This window comes from Canis lupus, chromosome 3 (assembly GCF_048164855.1).
Source record: "Canis lupus baileyi chromosome 3, mCanLup2.hap1, whole genome shotgun sequence".
Classification (NCBI taxonomy): domain Eukaryota; kingdom Metazoa; phylum Chordata; class Mammalia; order Carnivora; family Canidae; genus Canis; species Canis lupus.
The window spans coordinates 36189588-36209474 of NC_132840.1; the positions used below are offsets into that span (position 1 = coordinate 36189588).

The 19887-nt window shown below is 37.1% G+C and overlaps 1 protein-coding gene across 4 annotated transcripts in view; it reads right to left on the reverse strand.

Annotated features, from left to right (window-relative positions):
- Positions 1-19887, reverse strand: part of FYB2 (FYN binding protein 2) — a 133953-nt gene that overhangs the window by 21062 nt on the left and 93004 nt on the right. For all 4 annotated transcript variants that reach the window (XM_072820384.1, XM_072820383.1, XM_072820386.1 and 1 more), the window contains exons 10-15: positions 19567-19681; positions 19425-19465; positions 17641-17704; positions 16497-16595; positions 11384-11412; positions 9686-9746 (exon numbers count right to left, since the gene is read on the reverse strand). In XM_072820384.1, the coding sequence (XP_072676485.1) occupies positions 9686-9746; positions 11384-11412; positions 16497-16595; positions 17641-17704; positions 19425-19465; positions 19567-19681 (409 nt within the window). The remainder of the gene's footprint in view (positions 1-9685; positions 9747-11383; positions 11413-16496; positions 16596-17640; positions 17705-19424; positions 19466-19566; positions 19682-19887) is intronic.

Genomic DNA, 19887 nt, shown 5'->3' on the forward strand with positions numbered 1-19887 from the left:
AATCATACATGGGGTCAGACTGTGGCTCTAGCAGTGGCCTGGGGGCAGACATCTGGTCTGACTGCACGCCCCACCCACCAATGAAAGCTGCTCAGAGGAAAACACAGGGAAACTACCCTGCAGTTCAGTGCTACTGCATCTCTAACAAACTCCTGGTTTGAATCATCTCAAACCCAAGGTACCTCCAGACTGGCCCACTAGTAACACAGGGACCAAAGTCTGCCTACAACAGGTAGAGAACCATTGCAGATGACTGGACTGAAGGAAAATGTGGCTCAGACATAATAGCAAGACACAGCACACCCAGGAGAGACTCCAGAAGCACCAGGTTCTGATGAACAGGGGACACTACACTGCAGGACACTATAGGACTTCTTCATAAAGCCACTACTTTCAAAGCAGGAGATGTAGATGACTTTTCTAACACATAAAATCACAAAGAGACAACATAGGAGACAGAGGAATATGTCCAAAGTAAAAGAACAGGACAAAATCGCAGCAAAATGGAGATAAGTAATACATATGATAGAGAATTGAAAGTAATAGTCATAAAGATACTGGACTTGAGAAGACTGAAAGACCTCAGTGAGACCCTTTATAAAGAGACAGAAAACATAAAAAAACCTGAGATGAAGAACTTAATAACTAAAATTAAAAATACACTAGATGGAGGGTTACCTGGATGGCTCAGTTGGTTAAGCATCTGACTCTTGGTTTTGGCTCGGGTCATGATCGCATGAGTCATGAGATCAAGCCTCACATCAAGTTCTATGCTCAGCGTGGAGTCTATCTACCTAAGATTCTCTGCCCCTCCCCTGGCTCATGTGCATGTTCTCTCTCTTTCTCAAATAAATAAAATATTTAAAAAAATACACCAGATGGAATAAAGGATAGACAAGAGGAAGCAGAGTAACTGATCAGAGATCTGGAGGACAAAGTAATGTAAAATAAGCTAAAGAGGAGGGGGAAAAATGAAAAGAGACTTAGGGAATTTACTGACACCATCAGGTAACATTCACTTTGTAGGGATCCCAGAAGAATAGAAAGAAAAGAGGGCAGAAAATTTATTTGAAGAAATAATAGCTGAAAACTTGTAGAAACGGGGAGGAAAAACATTCAGATCCAGAAGGTACAACAAGTTTCCAACAAAGTCACCCCAAGGAGGTCCACACCAAGACACATAGCAATTAAAATGGCAAAAAGTAGTGATGAGAGAATTTTAAAAGCAGCAAGAGAAAACAGTTACATACAAGGGAAACTCCATAAGGCTATCAACTGATCTTTTCAGCAGAAATTTCTTAGGCCAGAAAGAAGTGAGATGATATATTCGAAGTGCTGAAAAAAAACAAAACAAAAACAAAACCTTGCCACCAAGAATATTCTATCCAGCAAGACTATCATTTAGTATAGAAGGAGAGATAAAGAATTTCCCAGATAAAAGTTAAAGGAATTCAAGACCACTAAACCAATCTTATTAAAGGGGACTCTTTGAGTGGAAAGCAAAGACCATAAATAGAAGTAGGAAAAGTAGGAAGCACAAAAGCAGTAAAAATATCTATAAAAATCTGTCAAGGGATTCACAAAATAAGAGGCTGTAAGATATGACCCATATACCTAAAATGTGGGGATGAGAGGAGTAAAGAATGAGTTCAAACTTAAGCAATTATCAACTTAGAATAGACTGCCATATGCAGGAGATGTTATATATAAACCTAATGGTAACCATAAATAAAAAACTAGTAATAGATATGCAAAGAACAAAGAGAAAGGAATCTATATCACTAAATAAAAGCCAGCAAACTGTGACAGGAGAGAGCAAGAGAAGAACAGGCGAAACCTCCAAAACCAACCATAAAACAAGTAATAAAATGGTAATAAATACATACCTATAAAAATTGCTTTGAATATAAATGGACTAAATATTCCAATCAAAAGACACAGAGTAATAGAATGGATAAAAAACATAAGACTCATCTATATGCTGCCAACAAAAGACTTAAACCTAAAGATGCCTGCAGATTGATGGTAAAGGAATGGAAAAGCATTCATCATGCAAATAGAAGTGAAAAGAAAGCCAGGTAAGCAATGTTTTTATCAGACAAAATAGACTTTAAAACAAAGACTGTAACAAGACATAAGGAAGGACATTATATGACCATAAAGGGAATGACCCAACAAAAAGATATAACGATTGTAACTATTCATGCATCCAACATGGGAGCACCCCAAATACATAAAACAGCTAATAACAAACCTAAAGAAAGTAACTGACAGTAATACAAGAGTAGAGGACTGTAACACCCCACTTACATCAAAGGACAAATCAGCTAAATAGAAAATCAACAAGGACACTGTGGCTTTGAATGATACATTGGACCAGATGGACCTTACAGATACATTCAGAACATTCTATCCTAAAACATGAAATACAATTCTTTTCAAGTGCACATGGAACATTCTCTAGAATAGGTCACATATTAGGCCATAAAACAAGTCTCAATTAAAAAGTATTGAAGGCATACCATGCATCTTTTCTGATCATGACACCATGAAACTAGAAATCAACCACAAGAAAACAATCTGGAAAGAACACAAATATATGGGGTTAAACAACATGCTGCTAAACAATGAATGGTTCAACCGCTAAGAAATCAAAGAGGAAATGAAAAGATACAGGGAGAGAAATGAAAATGAAAACACAATGGTCCAAAATCTTTGGGATGCAGCAAAAGCTGTTCTAAGAGGGAAGTTTATAGCATCACAGGCCTACCTTAATAAGCAAGAAAAATCTCAAGCAATCTAACATTACACTTAAGGGAGCTAGAAGAAGAGCAAAGAAAACTCCTAACCAGTAGAAGGAAGGAGATAATAAAGATCAGAGCAGAAATCAACAATGTAGAAATTAAAAATAGAACAGATCAATGAAACCAGGAGCTGCTTCTTTAAAAGGACTAATGTAATTGATAAGAACTTTTAGCTAGACTCATAAAAAAGAGAAGACTCAAATAAAATCAGAAATAAGAAAGGAAAAATGACACCACAGAAATTCAAAGGATTATAAGAAAATATTATGAAAACTTACACATCAACAAATTGGAAAAACTAAAAAAAAAAAAAAAAAAAAAAAAACCAAAAAAGGATAAATTCCTAGAAACATATAATGTACCAAAACTGAATCAGGAAAAAATAGAAAATTTGAGCAGACTGATTACCAGCAATGAAATTGGATCAGTGATTTAAAAAAAACTAAAAAAACGAAACTCTCAACAAATAGAAGCCCAGGACCAGATAGCTTCCACAAGTGAATTCTATCAAACATTCAAAGAGTTAATACCTATTCTTCTCAAGCTATTCCAAAAAACAGAAGAGGAAGAAAAGCTTCTACATTCATTCTATGAGGCCAGCATTACCCTTATTCCAAAACCACATAAAGACACTACTGAGGGGATCCCTGGGTGGCTCAGTGGTTTAGTGCCTGCCTTTGGCCTGGGGCGTGATCTTAGAGTCTGGGGATCGAGTCCCACATCGGGCTCCCAACATGGAGCCTGCTTCTCCCTCCTCCTGTGTCTCTGCCTCTCTCTCTCTCTCTCATAAATAAATAAATAAATAAATAAATAAATAAATAAATAAATAAAATCTATCTTTAAAAAAAGACCATTTTATTAAAAAAAAAAAAGACACTACTGAAAAAGAGAACTACAGGCCAATATCTCTGATGAGCATAGATGCAAAAATCCTCAACAAAATATTAGCCAAATCCAACAAACATTAAAAAAATCACTCACCATGATCAAGTGGAATTTGTTCCTGGGATGCAAGTATGGCTCAATATTCACAAATCAATCAACATGATATGTTACATCAATAAGAGAAAGGTAAGAACCATACAATCATTTTAATAGATGCAGGAAAAAAACATCCAAATTGTTAAGGAAAAAGTGAAACTTTCCTTATTTGCAGATGACCTGATTCTCTATATTGAAAACCCCAAAAGACTCCATCAAAAAACTACTAGAACTGATAAAAGAATTCAGTAGGGTTGCAGAATACAAAATCAATATACAGAAATCTGTTACATCTCTATACACTAATAATGAAGCAGAAGAAAGAGAAATGAAGAAAGCAATCCCATTTATAATTGCACAAAAATAATAAAATATCTAGGATAAACTTAACCAAGGAGATGAAAGACCTGTAGTTAGAGACCTACAAACACTGATGAAAGAAACTGAAGATGACACAAACAAATGGAAAGATATTCCATGCTCATGGGCTGGCATAACCAATATATTTAAAATGTCCATATTACCCAAAATAATTTAGAAATGTAATGCATTCCCTATCAAAATATCAACAGTATTTTTCATAGAGCTAGAACAAACACTGCTAAACCTTGTATGAATCACAAAAGATCCCGAATAGCCAAAGCAATCTTTAAAAAGATGAACAAAAGATGAACAAAGCTGGAGATATCACAATCTCAGATTTCAAGATACACTACAGAGCCATATAGGAATCAAAACAGTATGATAGTGGCACAAAATAGACACATGGATCAATGGAACATAATAGAAAATCCAGAAATAAGTTCACAATTATATGGTCAATTAATCTTTGATAAGAAAGAAAGAATATGCAATGGGAAAAAGTTTATTCAACAAATGGTGCTGGGAAAACTGGAGAGCTATATGCAAAAGAATGAAACTTTCATTCATGCTCAATATCACTCATCATCAGGGAAATGCAAACCAAAACCACAATGAAATACCACCTCATATCTTTTGGAATGACAAAATTTACAAACACAAGAAAACAAGTGTTTCTTCAAGATGTGGAGAAAAAGGACCTTTAGGCACTGTTGGTGGGAATACAAACTGGTGCAGCCACTGTAAAACAGTATGGAGATTCCCCCCAAAATTAAAAATAAAATTACCATATGATCCACTAATTCCACTACTGGGTATTTAGCCCCCAAATTGAAAACAATAATTCAGAAAAGATATATGCATCCCTATGTTTATTGCAGCATTATTTACAATAGCCAAGATGTGGAAGCAGCCCAAGTGTCCATCAATAGATGAATGGATAAAGAAGTGGTATATAACAACAGCGGAAAAGAAGTGGTGTATACACACACATACATATTCACACAATGGATTATTACTTAGCCATTCTAAGTTCCTTCAGAACATCTTTCCAAGAACTTTTATTTATTTATTTATTTTTTAGTAGTACAGAGAGTTTAATCAATGCCAAGGTTACACACCTAATAAGTGCAGTCGAATTTGAAACCTGACAGTGTTTTCTAACTTATTTTTTAAAATTTTATTTAAATCCAATTAATTTATGTATAATGTATTATTGGCTTTGGAAGCAGAGGTCAGTGATTCATCAGTCTTATGTAATACCCAGTGCTCATTACATCATAGCTCTCCTTAATGTTCATCACCCAGTTACCCCATTCCCCACCTCCTGCCCCTCCAGCAACCCCGTTTCCTATAATTAAGAGTCTTTTACAGTTTGTCTCCATCTCTGATTTCTTCTTGTTTTATTTTTTTCCTCCCTTCTCCTATTATCCAGTTTTGTTTCTTAAATTCCCCCATATAAGTGAGATCGTATGATAATTTTCTTTCTCGGACTGACTCATTTCATGTAGCATAATATCCTCTAGTTCCATCTACATCATTGCAAATGGCAAGACTTCATTTTTTTGATGGCTGAGTAATATATGTGGTATATATATTATATGTATAATATTATAATATATATTATAATATAATATAAAGGTATAATATACCGTTTTTAAAAAGATTTTATCTATTTGAGAGAGAGAGAGAGAGAGAGAGAGACAGGCAGAGATAGTGACAGAGAGCAGGAGCAAGGAAGACAGGGAGAAGCAGGCTCCCCGCCGAGCAGGGAGCCCAATGTGGGGCTTGATCCCAGGACTCTGAGATCATGACCTGAGCCGAAGGCAGACACTTAACCCACTGAGCCACCCAGGTGCCCCCATACCACATCTTCTTTATCCATTCATCTATTGATGGACATCTGGCCTCTTTCCATAGTTTGGCTATTGTGGACATTGTCACTATAAATATTGGGGTGCAGGTGTCCCTTTTGATCACTACATTTGTATATTTGGAGTAAATATCCAGTAGTGCAATTACTGGGTTGTAGGGTAGCTCTATTTTCAACTTTTTGAGGAACCTCCATATTGTTTTCCAGAGTGGCTGCACCAGCTTGCATTCCCACCAACAATGTATGAGGGTTTCCCTTTCTCTGAATCCTCACCAACATTTGTTTCTTGTCTTGTTAACTTTAGTCATTCTGACTGGTATGAGGTGGTATCTCATTGTAGTTTTGATTTATATTTCCCTGATGCCCAGTGATGTTGAACATTTTTTCAAGTGTCTGTTGGCCATTTGTATGTCTTCTTTGAAGAAATATCTTCATATCTTCTGCCTGTTTCTTGACTAGATTTTTTTGGGTTTTGGGTGTTGAGTTTGATAAGTTCTTTGTAGATTTTGGATACTAGTCCTTTATTTGTGGTGTCATTTGCAAATATCTTCTCCCATACTGTAGGTTGCCTTTTGGTTTTGTTGACTATTTCCTTTGCTGTGCAAAAGCTTTTTATCTTGATGTCCCAACAGTTCATTTTTGCCCTTGTTTCCCTTGCTTTTGAGACATATCTGGTAAGAAGTTGCTGCAGCCGAAGTCACAAAGTTTGCTGCCTGTGTTCTCCTCTAGGATTTTGATGGATTCCTGTCTCACATTTAGGCCTTTCATCCATTTTGAGTCTATTTTGTGTATGGTGTGAGGAAATGACCCAGTTTCATTGGTCTGAGTGTGGCTGTCCAATTGTCCCAACACCATTTGTTGAAGAGACTGCCTTTTTTCCATTGGATATTTTTTCCTGCTTTGTCAAAGAGGAGTTGACCATAGAGTTGAAGGTTCATTTCTGGGTTCTCTATTCTGTTCCATTGATCTGTGGGTTTTTTTTGTGTGTGTGCCAGTACCATATTGTTTTGATGATTACAACTTTGTAATAGAGTTTGAAATCTGGAATTGTGATGCCACCAGTTTTGGTTTTCTTTTTCAACATTCCTTTGGCTAATCAGGGTCTTTTCTGGTTCTCTGAAATAAGTTGATGGTATTTTTAAAAAAGATTTATTTGAGAGAGAGACAGAGATAGTGACAGAGAGCACAGCAGGGAGGAGAGGGAGAAGCAGGCTCCCTGCTCAACACAGGGCTCAATCCCAGGACCCTCAGCAGACGCTTAACCAACCGAGCCACCCATGTGCCCCAATTCATTGAGTTGCATTGAATGTATAGATTGTTCTAGGTAGCATAGACATTTTAACAATATTTGTTCTTCCAATCCATGAGCATAGAATGTTTTTCCAGTTCTTTGTGTCTTCCTCAATTTCTTTTATGTGTGTTCTATAGTTTTCTCAGTACAGATCCTTTGCCTCTCTGGTTAGGTTTATACCTAGGCATCTTGTGGTTTTGGGTGCAATTGTAAATGGGATTGACTCTTTAATTTCTCTTTCTTCTGTCTCATTGTTAGTGTATAGAAATGCAACTGATTTCTGTGCATTGATTTTATATCCTGCCACTTTGCTGAATTCCTATATGAGTTCTAGCAATTTTGAGATAGAGTCTTTTGAGTTTTCCATATAGAGTATCATGTCATCTGTGAAGAGTGAGATTTGACTTCTTTGCCAATTTGAATGCCTTTTATCTAATATTGTTTTGTCTGACTGCTGAGGTTAGGACTTCTAGGACTATGTTGAACAATAGTGGTGAGAGTGGACATCACTGCCATGTTCCTGACCTTAGGTGGAAAGCTCTCAGTTTCTCCCCATTGAGAATGATATTGGCTGTAGGCTTTTCGTAGATGGCTCTTATGATATTGAGGTATGTTCTCTTTATCCCTACACTGTGAAGAGTTTTAGTCAAGAAAGAATGCTTTTTCTTTATCCATTCATCTGCATCTATTGAGAGGATCATGTGGTTCTTGTCCTTTCTCTTATTAACATAGTATATCCAACTGATTGATTGGCAAATGTTGAACCACCCTTGCAGCCCAGGAATAAAATCCACCTGGTCATGGTGAATAATCCTTAATGTACTGTTGGGTCCTATTGGCTAGTATCTTGGTGAGATTTTTGGCATCCACGTTCATCGGGGATATTGGTCTGTAATTCTCCTTTTTTGGTGGGGTCTTTGTTTTGTTTTGGGATCAAAGTAATGCTGGCCTCATAGAAAGCGTTTGGAAGTTTTCTTTCCATTTCTATTTTTTGAAACAACTTCAGAAGAATAGGTATTAATTCTTCTTTAAATGTTTGGTAAAATTCCCCTGGGAAGCCATCTATCCCTGGACTTTTGCTTGTGAGGTTTTTGATTACTGCTTCAATTTCTTTGCTGGTTATGGGTCTGTTCAGATTTTCCATTTCTTCCTGCTTCAGTTTTGGTAGTTTATACGTCCCTAGGAATGCATCCAGATTGCCTAATGTGTTGGCATATAGTTGCTTACAATATGTTCTTATAATTGTTTGTATTTTTTTGGTGTTGGTTGTGATCTCTCCTCTTTCATTCATGATTTTATTTATTTCTGTTGGTTGTGATCTCTCCTCTTTCATTCATGATTTTATTTATTTGGCTCCTTTCTCTTTTATTTTTGATAAGTCTAGTCAAGAGTTTATCATTCTTATTAATTCTTTCAAAGAACTAGCTCTTAGTTTTGTTGATCTGTTCTACTGTTCTTTTGGTTTTTATTTCATTGATTTCTGCTCTAGTCTTTATTATTTCTCTTCTCCTGCTGGATGTAGGCTTTATTTGCTGTTCTTTCTCCAGCTCCTTTAGGTGTAAGGTTAAGTTGTATATTTGAGACCTCTCTTGTTTTTTGAGAAAGGCTTGTATAGCTATATACTTCCTCTTAGGACTGCCTTTGCTGCATCCCAAAGCTTTTGAATAGTTGTGCTTTCATTTTCATTTGTTTCCATGAATTTTAAAAATTCTTTATAATTTCCTGGTTGACCCAATTCTTTTTTTTTAGTAAGATGCTCTTTATCCTCCATGTATTTGAGTTCTTTCCAAATTTCCTCTTGTGATTGAGGTCCAGTTTCAAAGAATTGTGGTTTGAAAATATGCAGGAAATGATCTCAATCTTTTGGTACCAGTTGAGACCTGATTTGTGACCCTAAATGAATCAAAGATGAGTAGAAGGGACCTTTATTTCTGGCCATTTAGTTGAAAGAGAAGGGACAGATAACAAGCAGCTAGAGAGGGGGCATCAAGTTCCAGGATGGTTTCTTGCTATATCATAGTTATTTCATCTTTGAGAACATAGGCTCTGTCAGGCAGTGCTTGCTATCCCCCATGTTGCCTTGTACTTAAGAGGTTATTAAATAACTGTGTGTGCATTGAAATGAGTTTCAAGTTTCTAGATTCAAAGATATGAAACAGATTGCAAAGCTCCAGTGATTTCTGAATCACCTAATACTGTTAGATAATCTAAGTTATTCCTTGTTTTCCCTTCTTAATTGGGGGAGAGATATCACAAGCTGACTTTTCATCCAGTCTCTAAGGCTCTGAAGAGGTGGCCCTCTTACTATATTTAACAAAGCTTTGGAAAAATGGGTTACATATCAGTAAGGATGACCAACGAGGCAAAAGGACTTACCTTGGCTCTTTTTCATTTACATCCACATTATCATAGATACTAACTTCCTGAGACCTAAGTTCTGGGATCAAGACAAGATCAAAATAGTTCATTATTAGGTACAGTTTATACACTCCCTCACTTTCCAAGTTATCCATAAAACCCAGTTATCCAAGTGCATTCCCATGTCTGTTTTATCAAAACCTGATCATAGAACACAAGCTGGAAGTATCAAAGAACAAAAAGAATCTCCATTTGGGAAGAAATTCCAGTGAGAGATTAAAAGGTAGTGGAATGCCCTAGTATTTCAAACACAGATATAAATTAATATCTATCTATCTATATAGATATCTATATAGGTAGATATAGATATAAATTTAATTTCATGCAGATTTTCAGAAAATATGAGTTATTGAAAGGATCATTTTTAGAGTAGGTTCCCATCATCCTTGAAGTGGACAAAGATGTTCTACTTCTAGAATAGTAAGTGGGCTTTTCCTATTTCCTGGGAAAAAGACAGTGTTAAGTAGAATATTCATGTTGATTTTTCTTCCATTATTTTTATTTCAAAACTGGCAACTGTTCTTCTATACTAATTTGCATAAAATTGCATCTTAGTGCATAATCATAATTAGACATTTTCAGTTTAGGATATTTACATTCCTTGGTACTCTACATGGAATTCCATAATTTTTTTAAGAGGTGGGAAAAGGGTAGAGGGAGAGGAAGGGAGAGAATCTTAAGTTCCACACCTAGTTGTGGAGACCAACATAGGGCTCTATATCACAACATTGAGATCATGACCTGAGCTAAAATCAAGAGTCAGATACTTCACTGACTATACCATCTAGGTGCCCCAGAATTCCATATTTAAGTGATTTACCACTTTGAATGAGTTTGAGACCTTCTGATATAATTATCCATAATTCATATTGGATTATTCATAAATTTGGGTGGCAGTACAATGTATGCCTTTTCTAAGTTGGCTTTTTGGATTTTTACATAGACCTCAGGAACTTTGGGGAGACTTGTGATTTTACCAGGTTTATTTACAGAGCCTTCCTTTGTTATTTAGTACAGCAAACGCTTATTTATGGAATATAATATATTTGAATTGCCTAATAAGAGTAAACTTATGACTAGAGCTCACAAACAAAAACTGACAAGCGACAACGGCCCTCTTTTATTGACAGATTCAACTCACTGAACATGTACTGAGGTTATATCATACATCAGGCAATATGCTAATTTGTGCACTACTGTTTTTATAGCAAAGAATATTCCAATGACCCATCCTTGATACAATTAATATGTGTATTGCAACGTATCTTGTCCAATTTATTATGTCTTAATTAACGGTGATTTGGCGTCAGATCCTTCAAGAGGCTGTGTGATATAATGTAAAATGCACAAGCTCTGTAATCAGGGAGACTTGGTACAAATCCCAGATCACTAAAGTATGGATGTGGGTCTTAGAGCCTCCCTAAAAAGATATCTATTTTTCTGGGATTTTAAAAGAACTGGAATACAGTAGGCACTTAAGAAATATTACTCATCTTCCCCAAAGTAGGTGATACTGTTGTGTAAAATATCTTGATTTTTATATATCAATTTTTCATTAAATGTGGAATGAAGGAAGGATTACTACTTCTCCTTCCTTGTCCCTGAATATGCTAATGTTGAGTAGTTTTGTATCAGCAATTAGTAAATGTCACTTACCTAAATCAGGCAGCGAAATTGAAAATGCACTGTTGATTGACAAAAGACACAAAAGGGTTAAGGAAAAAAACAGGTTCAGAAAGATTAGTTGACTCATCTCAAGTAACACATTGATGATTAGGTTTCTTGATGCAAATGTGTCTTGGCAAATATGTGAAGCAATCCTTTCCTATAGCTTTGTTCTGATTAACCTTCTCCTCACTTCCATACCACCACTTAAAAATGAGCTTATGTATCCCCAGGGACCAGCCATTCACCCCCGCCCCCCGCTCCTTTCCTAACTAGACAACCTCAGGCTCTGCCCTTGTCCATCCACAAGATCCTATTTCCGCCTTTTAGCCTTCCAAGATGCCCATCAAATAATACAGGTATGCCTCGTTTTATTGCACATTGTTTTTTTGCACTTCACACATACTGTGTTTTTATTTATAGATATATAAATAAAATTTATATTATATATATATATATATATATATATATATATATATATATAAATGGAAGGTTTATGACAACTCTACATCAAGCAAATCTATCAGTACTATTTTTTCCAACAGCAATTTCTTTTTTTTTTTTTTTTTCCAACAGCATTTTCTTACTTTGTGTCGCTGTGTCATATTTTGGTAATTCTCACAATATTTCAAACTTTTCTGCTCTTATATTTGTTATGATAACCTGTGATCACTGATTATGACTCACTAAAGCTTAGATGACGGTTAGCATTTTTTGGCAATAGATTACTTTTTAAGGGGATCCCTGGGTGGCACAGCGGTTTAGCGCCTGCCTTTGGCCCAGGGCGCGATCCTGGAGACCCGGGATCGAGTCCCACATCGGGCTCCCGGTGCATGGAGCCTGCTCCTCCCTCTGCCTGTGTCTCTGCCTGTGTCTCTGCCCCTCTCTCTCTCTCTCTGCGACTATCATAAATAAAAAAATAAAGAAAGCCTTTAAAAAAAAAAAGATTACTTTTTAATTAAGGTATGTACATTTTTTAAAACATAGTTCACACTTAATAGAGCCTAGTATAGAGTATATATAACTTTTATATGAACTGAAAAACCAAAAAATTTGATTCAATATATTGTAACATTTGCTTTATTGTAGTCTAGAACCCAACCTATAATAAATATCTTTTTACAATATATTTTTTAATTAAAGTTCAATTTACCAACATATAGTATAACACCCAGTGCTCATCCCATCAAGTGCCCTCCTCAGTGCCCATCACCCAGTTATGCCATCTCCCCCCGCCCGCCTCCCCTTTCACTACCCTTTGTTCATTTCCTAGAGTTAGGAGTCTCTCATGTTTTGTCATCCTCTCTAATTTTTCCCACTCATTATCTTTGAAATGCACCTGGACATCCACTGTGTGATGAATATGGTGAAAGAGAACTACCCTCTGCAGATACAGAATCCTGCCTATGTATATGGTTAAGCTAAAAGGATATCTGCGAGCAAAAGTTCCAGGCCAGAAGGAAATGGAAGATAGCAAATTGCTAAGTGAGAGAGGACATTTGGAACAGGTAGACTGTTTGGTTACACAGTTAAGGAGATGGAAGGAAGTATAGTCTGGCAGGAAAAAAATTCTGTATTTTAAGCAATTAATTTACGTTCAGTCCTACAGGTATTAGGGAAACACTCATCATGGGCCAGGGCCAAGTGCTAGGTATACAAAATGATCAGAAAAAGTGTCTACCCTGAAGTAGCTTAGTGTTTGGTGAGGGAGATCAAAAATAAATTGGTACAACACTGTATGATAAGAACATAATAAAGGATTGTCCAAAGAAACAGCACTTTTGGGAAAATCAGCTAACCTTTATGCAAACCTTGGTTTCTTCATTTCTAAAGAATACCAGCTATATCTTACAGGGTGAGTATTAGAGCTGGATGCAGCATACCTTGCTGGATGTGCCTGGAAAAGGAGCTGAGGACTTACTCACTGTCCCTGCTGTCAATAACTGTATGACCAGACTGGCTTCTGCCAGAATAGAGAAGCAGTACAAGCAGTACAAGGCCGCTGGAGTCAGAGAGACCTGAATCTAACTCTTAGTTCTGCTACTTATCCACTTACCCTGTGCAAGTCACATATTTTTCAAAGCCTTAATTTTTCATCTGGGAAATAGGAAAGATTCCATCTCATGGGGTATTGTGACAACTGGAGGGAGAACACATGTGACACACTTCACCCTCCTTGTCTTCAGTGCCTTGGTTGCACACACCTTTGGCCTCTCCACTCCAGGGTTCCTTGCTCAACGAAGCCTTTCTTAACACTGGTTCCTTTCTTCTCTTTTAATTGGGTCAGGGTGATGGTGGCTCCTATTGAAACTAGAAACTGAGGCTACAAAAAAATCTAGAATGGTATTTCCTTCTTCTAGGTCATTTATTCATCCAATCGCCATTTATTGAGTACCTATCATGTCCTATGCACTTTTCTTTATGTTGGAGATATAGCAATGGACAAAACAGTCAATATCCCTGCCCTAATGGATTCTAGTAGGGTGAAGCAGACAAAACAAGGAAATTTATGTTCTGTCATGTGAGAAGAAAAGTGCAATTGAAAAGAGCAGAGCAAGATAAGGGAGCAGGAAAGCTGAAGGTGAAGGTTGGCTTGCCATTTTTCAGAAGATGGTCAGGGAAGGGTTCACTGATAAGGTGACTTGAGTAGAACCCTGAAGGGAGAGAGTGAGTAACATGGTTATCTGAGTAAGAGTATTCTGGGAAAGGGAAGAGCAAATGCAGAGACCTTCCGGCAGAGGTGTGTTTGGTCCTTTAAAGAAAAGCGAGGAACTCAGTGCATCTGGAATAGAGGAGTGAGAATGGGTTTAACATCTAATTCCCACGCAAAATTTATAGCACAGCTACGGCTGGTGGCATTTAATTATTGGTTTCTTTATATCGAAATCAGGCCATTTAATGAGTATTCTGATAGATAGTGTGTGTGTCTGAGAGGAAGAGAGGATAGAGAGCCTTACTCCTTTTTTTGCTTTGTTTCATTTTGTTTTTAGAAGACCCTTACTCTTTTTAAATGCCACATTCCCATGGTTGCAACTTCCCTCTGAAGGTAATAATCAACTAGGAGTTGGTGTTCAAGAGAGGAACCCTCAATCAAAAGGCTCAACAAAAGGTAATAAAATTCCATCCTGTCTGGTTATATCTAAATGTTATTAACTGAGAAATTAAGGCAGAGAGATTTGCCAAAACTTACAGGAAAAAATCTTAACAGATCCTGCTAAAGATGAAACATCTTTCTCTGCAGGTGGTAATTTCTCTTTTATAGAGCTGTGCAGGCACAGATATTTGGCTTGTTAGGAAGTTTGCAGAGAAGCTTGTGTAGTGGGTTGGACTAGATAATATGGATTTCTCTTGTTACTCTGAGATGCTCTGACTCCAAGAAAAAAAGGTTTCTCAGGAATATTAATAGATGTTATAAGACATACACTGGATGTTAGGGAGAGATTGATGATCCAAATTTGAGTAGAGAGGTTCAGGGAAGGTGTCCCAAAAGGGATAATACTTGGCCATATTTTAAGGGAAGACTAGAACTTTGATAATCAAAGGAGGTTGGAGGAGGGCAGGTATATTCAATACCAAGGGAATATTATGGTTAAAGAGTCATGCAATACCATGGCAAAGTTAGGTCTTGGGGTATTTATATGGGATAGTAGGGAGTAGAGATCTAAGCAAGAGAGAGAATTGGACAGGTAAGAAGGGAGCTGCCATAAAGTATTTACTTGCCATAGAAAGAAACTGGATATTTGTTCTAAAAGTTGTAAGGAATCACTCAATAGTTCTAAGAAAAAGGAAATTAGGTCTGCACTTAAAGATATCAGCATTCTCTTCTGGATCAAAATTTTTTTTAAAGATTTATTTATTTATTTTAGAGAGAGAGTAAGCAAGTGAGTGAGGTGAGAAGAAGGGCACAAGGAGAGGAGAGAGAATCCCAAGCAGACTCCCCACTGAGCACAGAGCCCAACATGGGGCTGGATCCCACGACCTGAGATCACAACCTGAGCTGAAAACAAGAGTTGGATACTTAACTGACTGTACCACCTAGGTGCCCCTCACCTGGATCAAATTTTTATGGGACCACAAGCATCATAATTTTTTGTCAGAAGCATCTAACCTGCTAGGGCCAGAGAATGCCTTTGTGCATAGGTCTTACTGACCACTGCAGCTCTATTTCCATAGTCAGGACTATAATTTATGAACCCAGATATTTTGTTGGATCTCTTGGTAGATCTAGATCCACCAGACATTTGGGCTTCAAATCACATAATTTTGAGGCTTTATGATTGAAAAGAACTTCAAGGTAGAGTAAAAATTCCATGCCAATATGCCTTATGACCTTAGGGAAATTACTTTACCATCCCTTGCCTCATAAAACATAGATCTATGTTTCTATCCATTTCTACAGATTAGAGAGAGAAATGCCTCTAGAGACTACTCAGTCTCCCTTCTATTCAAGAGGAAATGCTGGTTGGATCATGATTTGCCCATGACTGCACATTGAATAAATGGCAGAGCTGAAACTAGAATCCAGGCCTCCCATCTCTACAGCTAGTAAATTTGTAAACTTCTCAAACATTGCTACTTAGTTGGGGAGATCTTGGAGTGTCCTTCTCCAGGTCTAAGACCATGAGATACATGAACCAGTCAGCTGGGAAGTTCATTTTCCCCTCTCTACACACTGCTTCTCACCAGAGAGGCATATTAGAATATGGAAGTGTAGACAAATAAAACCATCTGAACTTGTAGGGCTATAAAAGCATAAAAGGATGTAATTAATAACCTAATGGTTAGTGGGAACAGGAATATATGCCAAAGGTGATAAGAAAAAAATTTCCTTTCTAGACTTTGCTTGATTTCTTCTCTTTACCCTTGTTTACAACTCTTTATCATCAATTTTTTTTTCCCAAAAGGGATATTGTTACAGTCTTATTAGTATCTGTGGGTGTGGTTCACTCACAAATTGGAAAGGAGGAGACAGGTGTTAACTAGGGCCTTTGGTTTTAGCTTCAGATACCCCCTGTACTGTTTCTGAGGATAGGATATATAACTACCAGGCTGGCACTGCTAGTTCTCTCCTGGAAAGAAAAAGTAAAAAAAAAAAACTTTTTACCTTATATTTTCTTTCAACTTATTTTTCTTCATTTTAAATCTCTCCTTTTCTTTCTTGAAGAATTTCCGTAGTCTTTTCAGTGCTTCTTTTCCATCTAAACTAAGAGGAATCAGGGGGTGTAAATAGCATGACATTTGAGAGAGTAATAGAGATGGAGGAGGCTCATACAAGAACACATCCTACTGCAGGTAGAGGCAGAAAATGCCTTATCAACTTCTATGCTCTTCTTTTTTGTTTAGATACCAATATGAAATAACACCATTTAGCTACGAAGGGAATTACACTTCCATACAAACTTTCATCCACCCCAAATGGTCTCTATTTTGAGGATATGAAGCAAAGCCTTACTTTTAGAGGAGATGACTTAGAGAAGCATAGTTTATAAATTATGTTTACAAATATGTTTTGGAATTTCTGGCTCTTGAAATCCACATCACTGACTTTTAATTTACTGAATGATATCACAACAATGGTGGTACATTTACTGCCCAGCTGATGATTACAATCCTTCCAAATATGCTCTTAGATTTTTTTAGAGGGTAGGGAGAGGGAATGATACACCCGCACCATTCTACCCAGTGTGGATCCCTACTCTTCCCTTCAACCCCCAACCTTCTTGCTTTTTGACCATTGCTGTTTTCATTTCCACAGTATGCCCCCAATAACTAGACTTGATGAATAATGCCCATTTGAACAAATATTCCTGATAACATGGAATTCTTAGATAGTAAATTAAGCCAAAATCCCAGAGACCGCCTTATTAACTTGCAAAGACACAGGTTAAGTCATACCCATTGGTTTCTTCCTGGGAATACTATGATAGAACTGCAGCAAGTTTTATTGATACTTACCTCTCCCTTCACACTTATTTCCTAACACAATATTAAAGCCCTCTACTTTGAGAGGTGGACATTTTCTCAAAAGAGAAAGCAATAAAATTAAAAATTAAAGCATATGGTTAAATACAATCACAAGTCTCTTACTCATCACAGTGTAGTATTAAAATATTTTATCTCCACTCTTGATGCAGATCTTCCCTGAGGATAATAGGGTCAAGGGAAGGGGATTGTTTCTTCAACTCTGGTTTTCCTACACTAATAGGGAAATACCATTAGCTACAAACTAAGAAAAAAGAGAAACTCACTCTATTTTTGGGTAGTTGCTCTTTGTTTTATAGACCTCTTCATATACTTCTTCACAATTTTCTTCTGAAATAGAAAAAAGTGATTTTCATTTATAATGACAATAATTCAGATTTCATGAGAAGTTACTGGATACCGATCAGGTGTTAGGTACACTTTGATGTCAAATAGATTTTTTACATAAGCATATGGTAAAAATAATTAAACTTCTATAAAGGTATGTACAAAATGAAAATTCATATTTGCTTCTACCCCATTATTCCAATCTGATCTGATGTAGTCAAAGAAAGCTGGTTTATTAACAAATTCCTTCCTTCTACCCTCTTACCATGCATATTTCATATATAGTTTTCAGAGTTTACTAAAAATCTGAATGCTGAGGCAATAATGGAGAACTGAAGCATCTTGAGTAATCTTTCTTGATAGCATGGCTTTAGCCTAGCCCAACACATGAGCTTAAAGTACAGATACACTTTGAGGCTACCCTGCAAGGGAATGATTTTCAGGCTTAAAATGTAACTCACATACAGTGAGTTTAGGAGAGTCACTTAAATCCTCCATGCCTTAGTTTCCTGTCTAAAATGGGGTACTAAGTTTCATGATCTCCAAGGTTGTTTCACCATCTAAATTTCTGACCTTCTAAGGAGGACAAAAGCAACCAGATCAGCATTTGATTATAACCTCCTCTATTATTTCTTTAACCATGCATATTCAGTAAATAGCTTTGGAATGTCTCACATGTGTCTGGCATTATACTAGGGGCTAGAAAAAATAGCAAGCATAAAGAAGATAACAATCTAGGAGGGAAGACAGTTACTAATGTAAGAATCACAAATGTATAAAATTATAACTATAAAGTGCTGCAAAGGAAGGCCATGATACTATGAGATTGATGAGACTGTACACCAATGGGAATATTTCCTGGGGCAATAATGAAGGAGCTGGGACCAGAGGAGACAACAGTCATGTAGCCAAAGGAGCCAAGGGGAGGGAAGAACACTCCGTGAAGAAGGAAGAGCATATGAGAACATTCCATGGTGGAGCTCGGTAAGTCAGAGAAACTAAAAGGAAGTAGGCATGAATGGATCTCGAGGATGAAGACTGTGTATAATGTGAAGAAGTCTTCAGTGGCAGGTAGAGGAAAACCACTCAAGGCCTCTAGACCACATGAAAGTTGATCTTAAAAGTATTAAGAAACCACAATTGTGTGTTATTTAAACAATATTCCTGGAATTTAAGAAAGAAAACAGATGAACATATGGGAAGGGGAAAAGAAACAAAGGAGAGAGGGAAACAAGCCATAAGTGACTTCACAATGAAGAACAAACTGAGGGTTGAGGGAGGGAGGGGGGGGGTGAGGAATGGGCTAGATGGGTGATGAGCATTAAGGAGGGCACTTGTGATTAGCACTGGGTATTGTACATAAGTGGTGAATTACTGAATTCTACCCCAGAAACCAATATTGCACTGTATGTTAACTAACAAAATATAAATTAAAAAACATTCCTGTAATCAGACCTGCATTGTGAAGCAGTCAGGAAGGAGGACATTTCACAGTGAAGTTGCTTTTTTGCCGCAAGAGCCCCATTATTAGAGTCTTCACCTTCATGATTCTAAGTGGATTTTTTAGCACATACCTCAGACCACTTCTCCCATCAAGCTTACCATCACCTTGCCTGATTGACATTATTAAAAATATACATAGATAAAAGACACTTTACACTAATCAGCCACAGAAGCACTCAGCAATTTCTACCAACAGTCTCAAGTGTCTTCTTATACTTACCATTATCAGAAGCAAATGAGCTAGAGTAGTCTGACCTTGGTCTGCAGGAAGAAATAATGCAAAGACCATTAACCTACTGTGTTGTACCTGTAGTCTTGCCACAGTCATCTCCAGTCTCACCACACCACTGACATGCACTTACCCTGCCTTCCCGGGGTACTCAACATCATCATATGTCTCGTCTGAGATGGAGAGAGGCTTACAGGCCCCTCCGTCTGGAGTTTCTTTCATGACCTCTAAGGCCTCCACATACCCACCTGTAAGGAAAACAGAGAAAGTCTTGAAGAATAGCTCATCAACTGCTACCATAAATGCATTCACACATGCCATGGCAGTGAAGGCAATAATAGGAAAGGCAGATTTCATAATCTGAAACTGGATTATAATCTTGGTACGTATGCTTCTTTGGCACGTCACTTCAGCTTGCAGAGACTCAGTTATGTCCATGAAGTTGGGACAATAA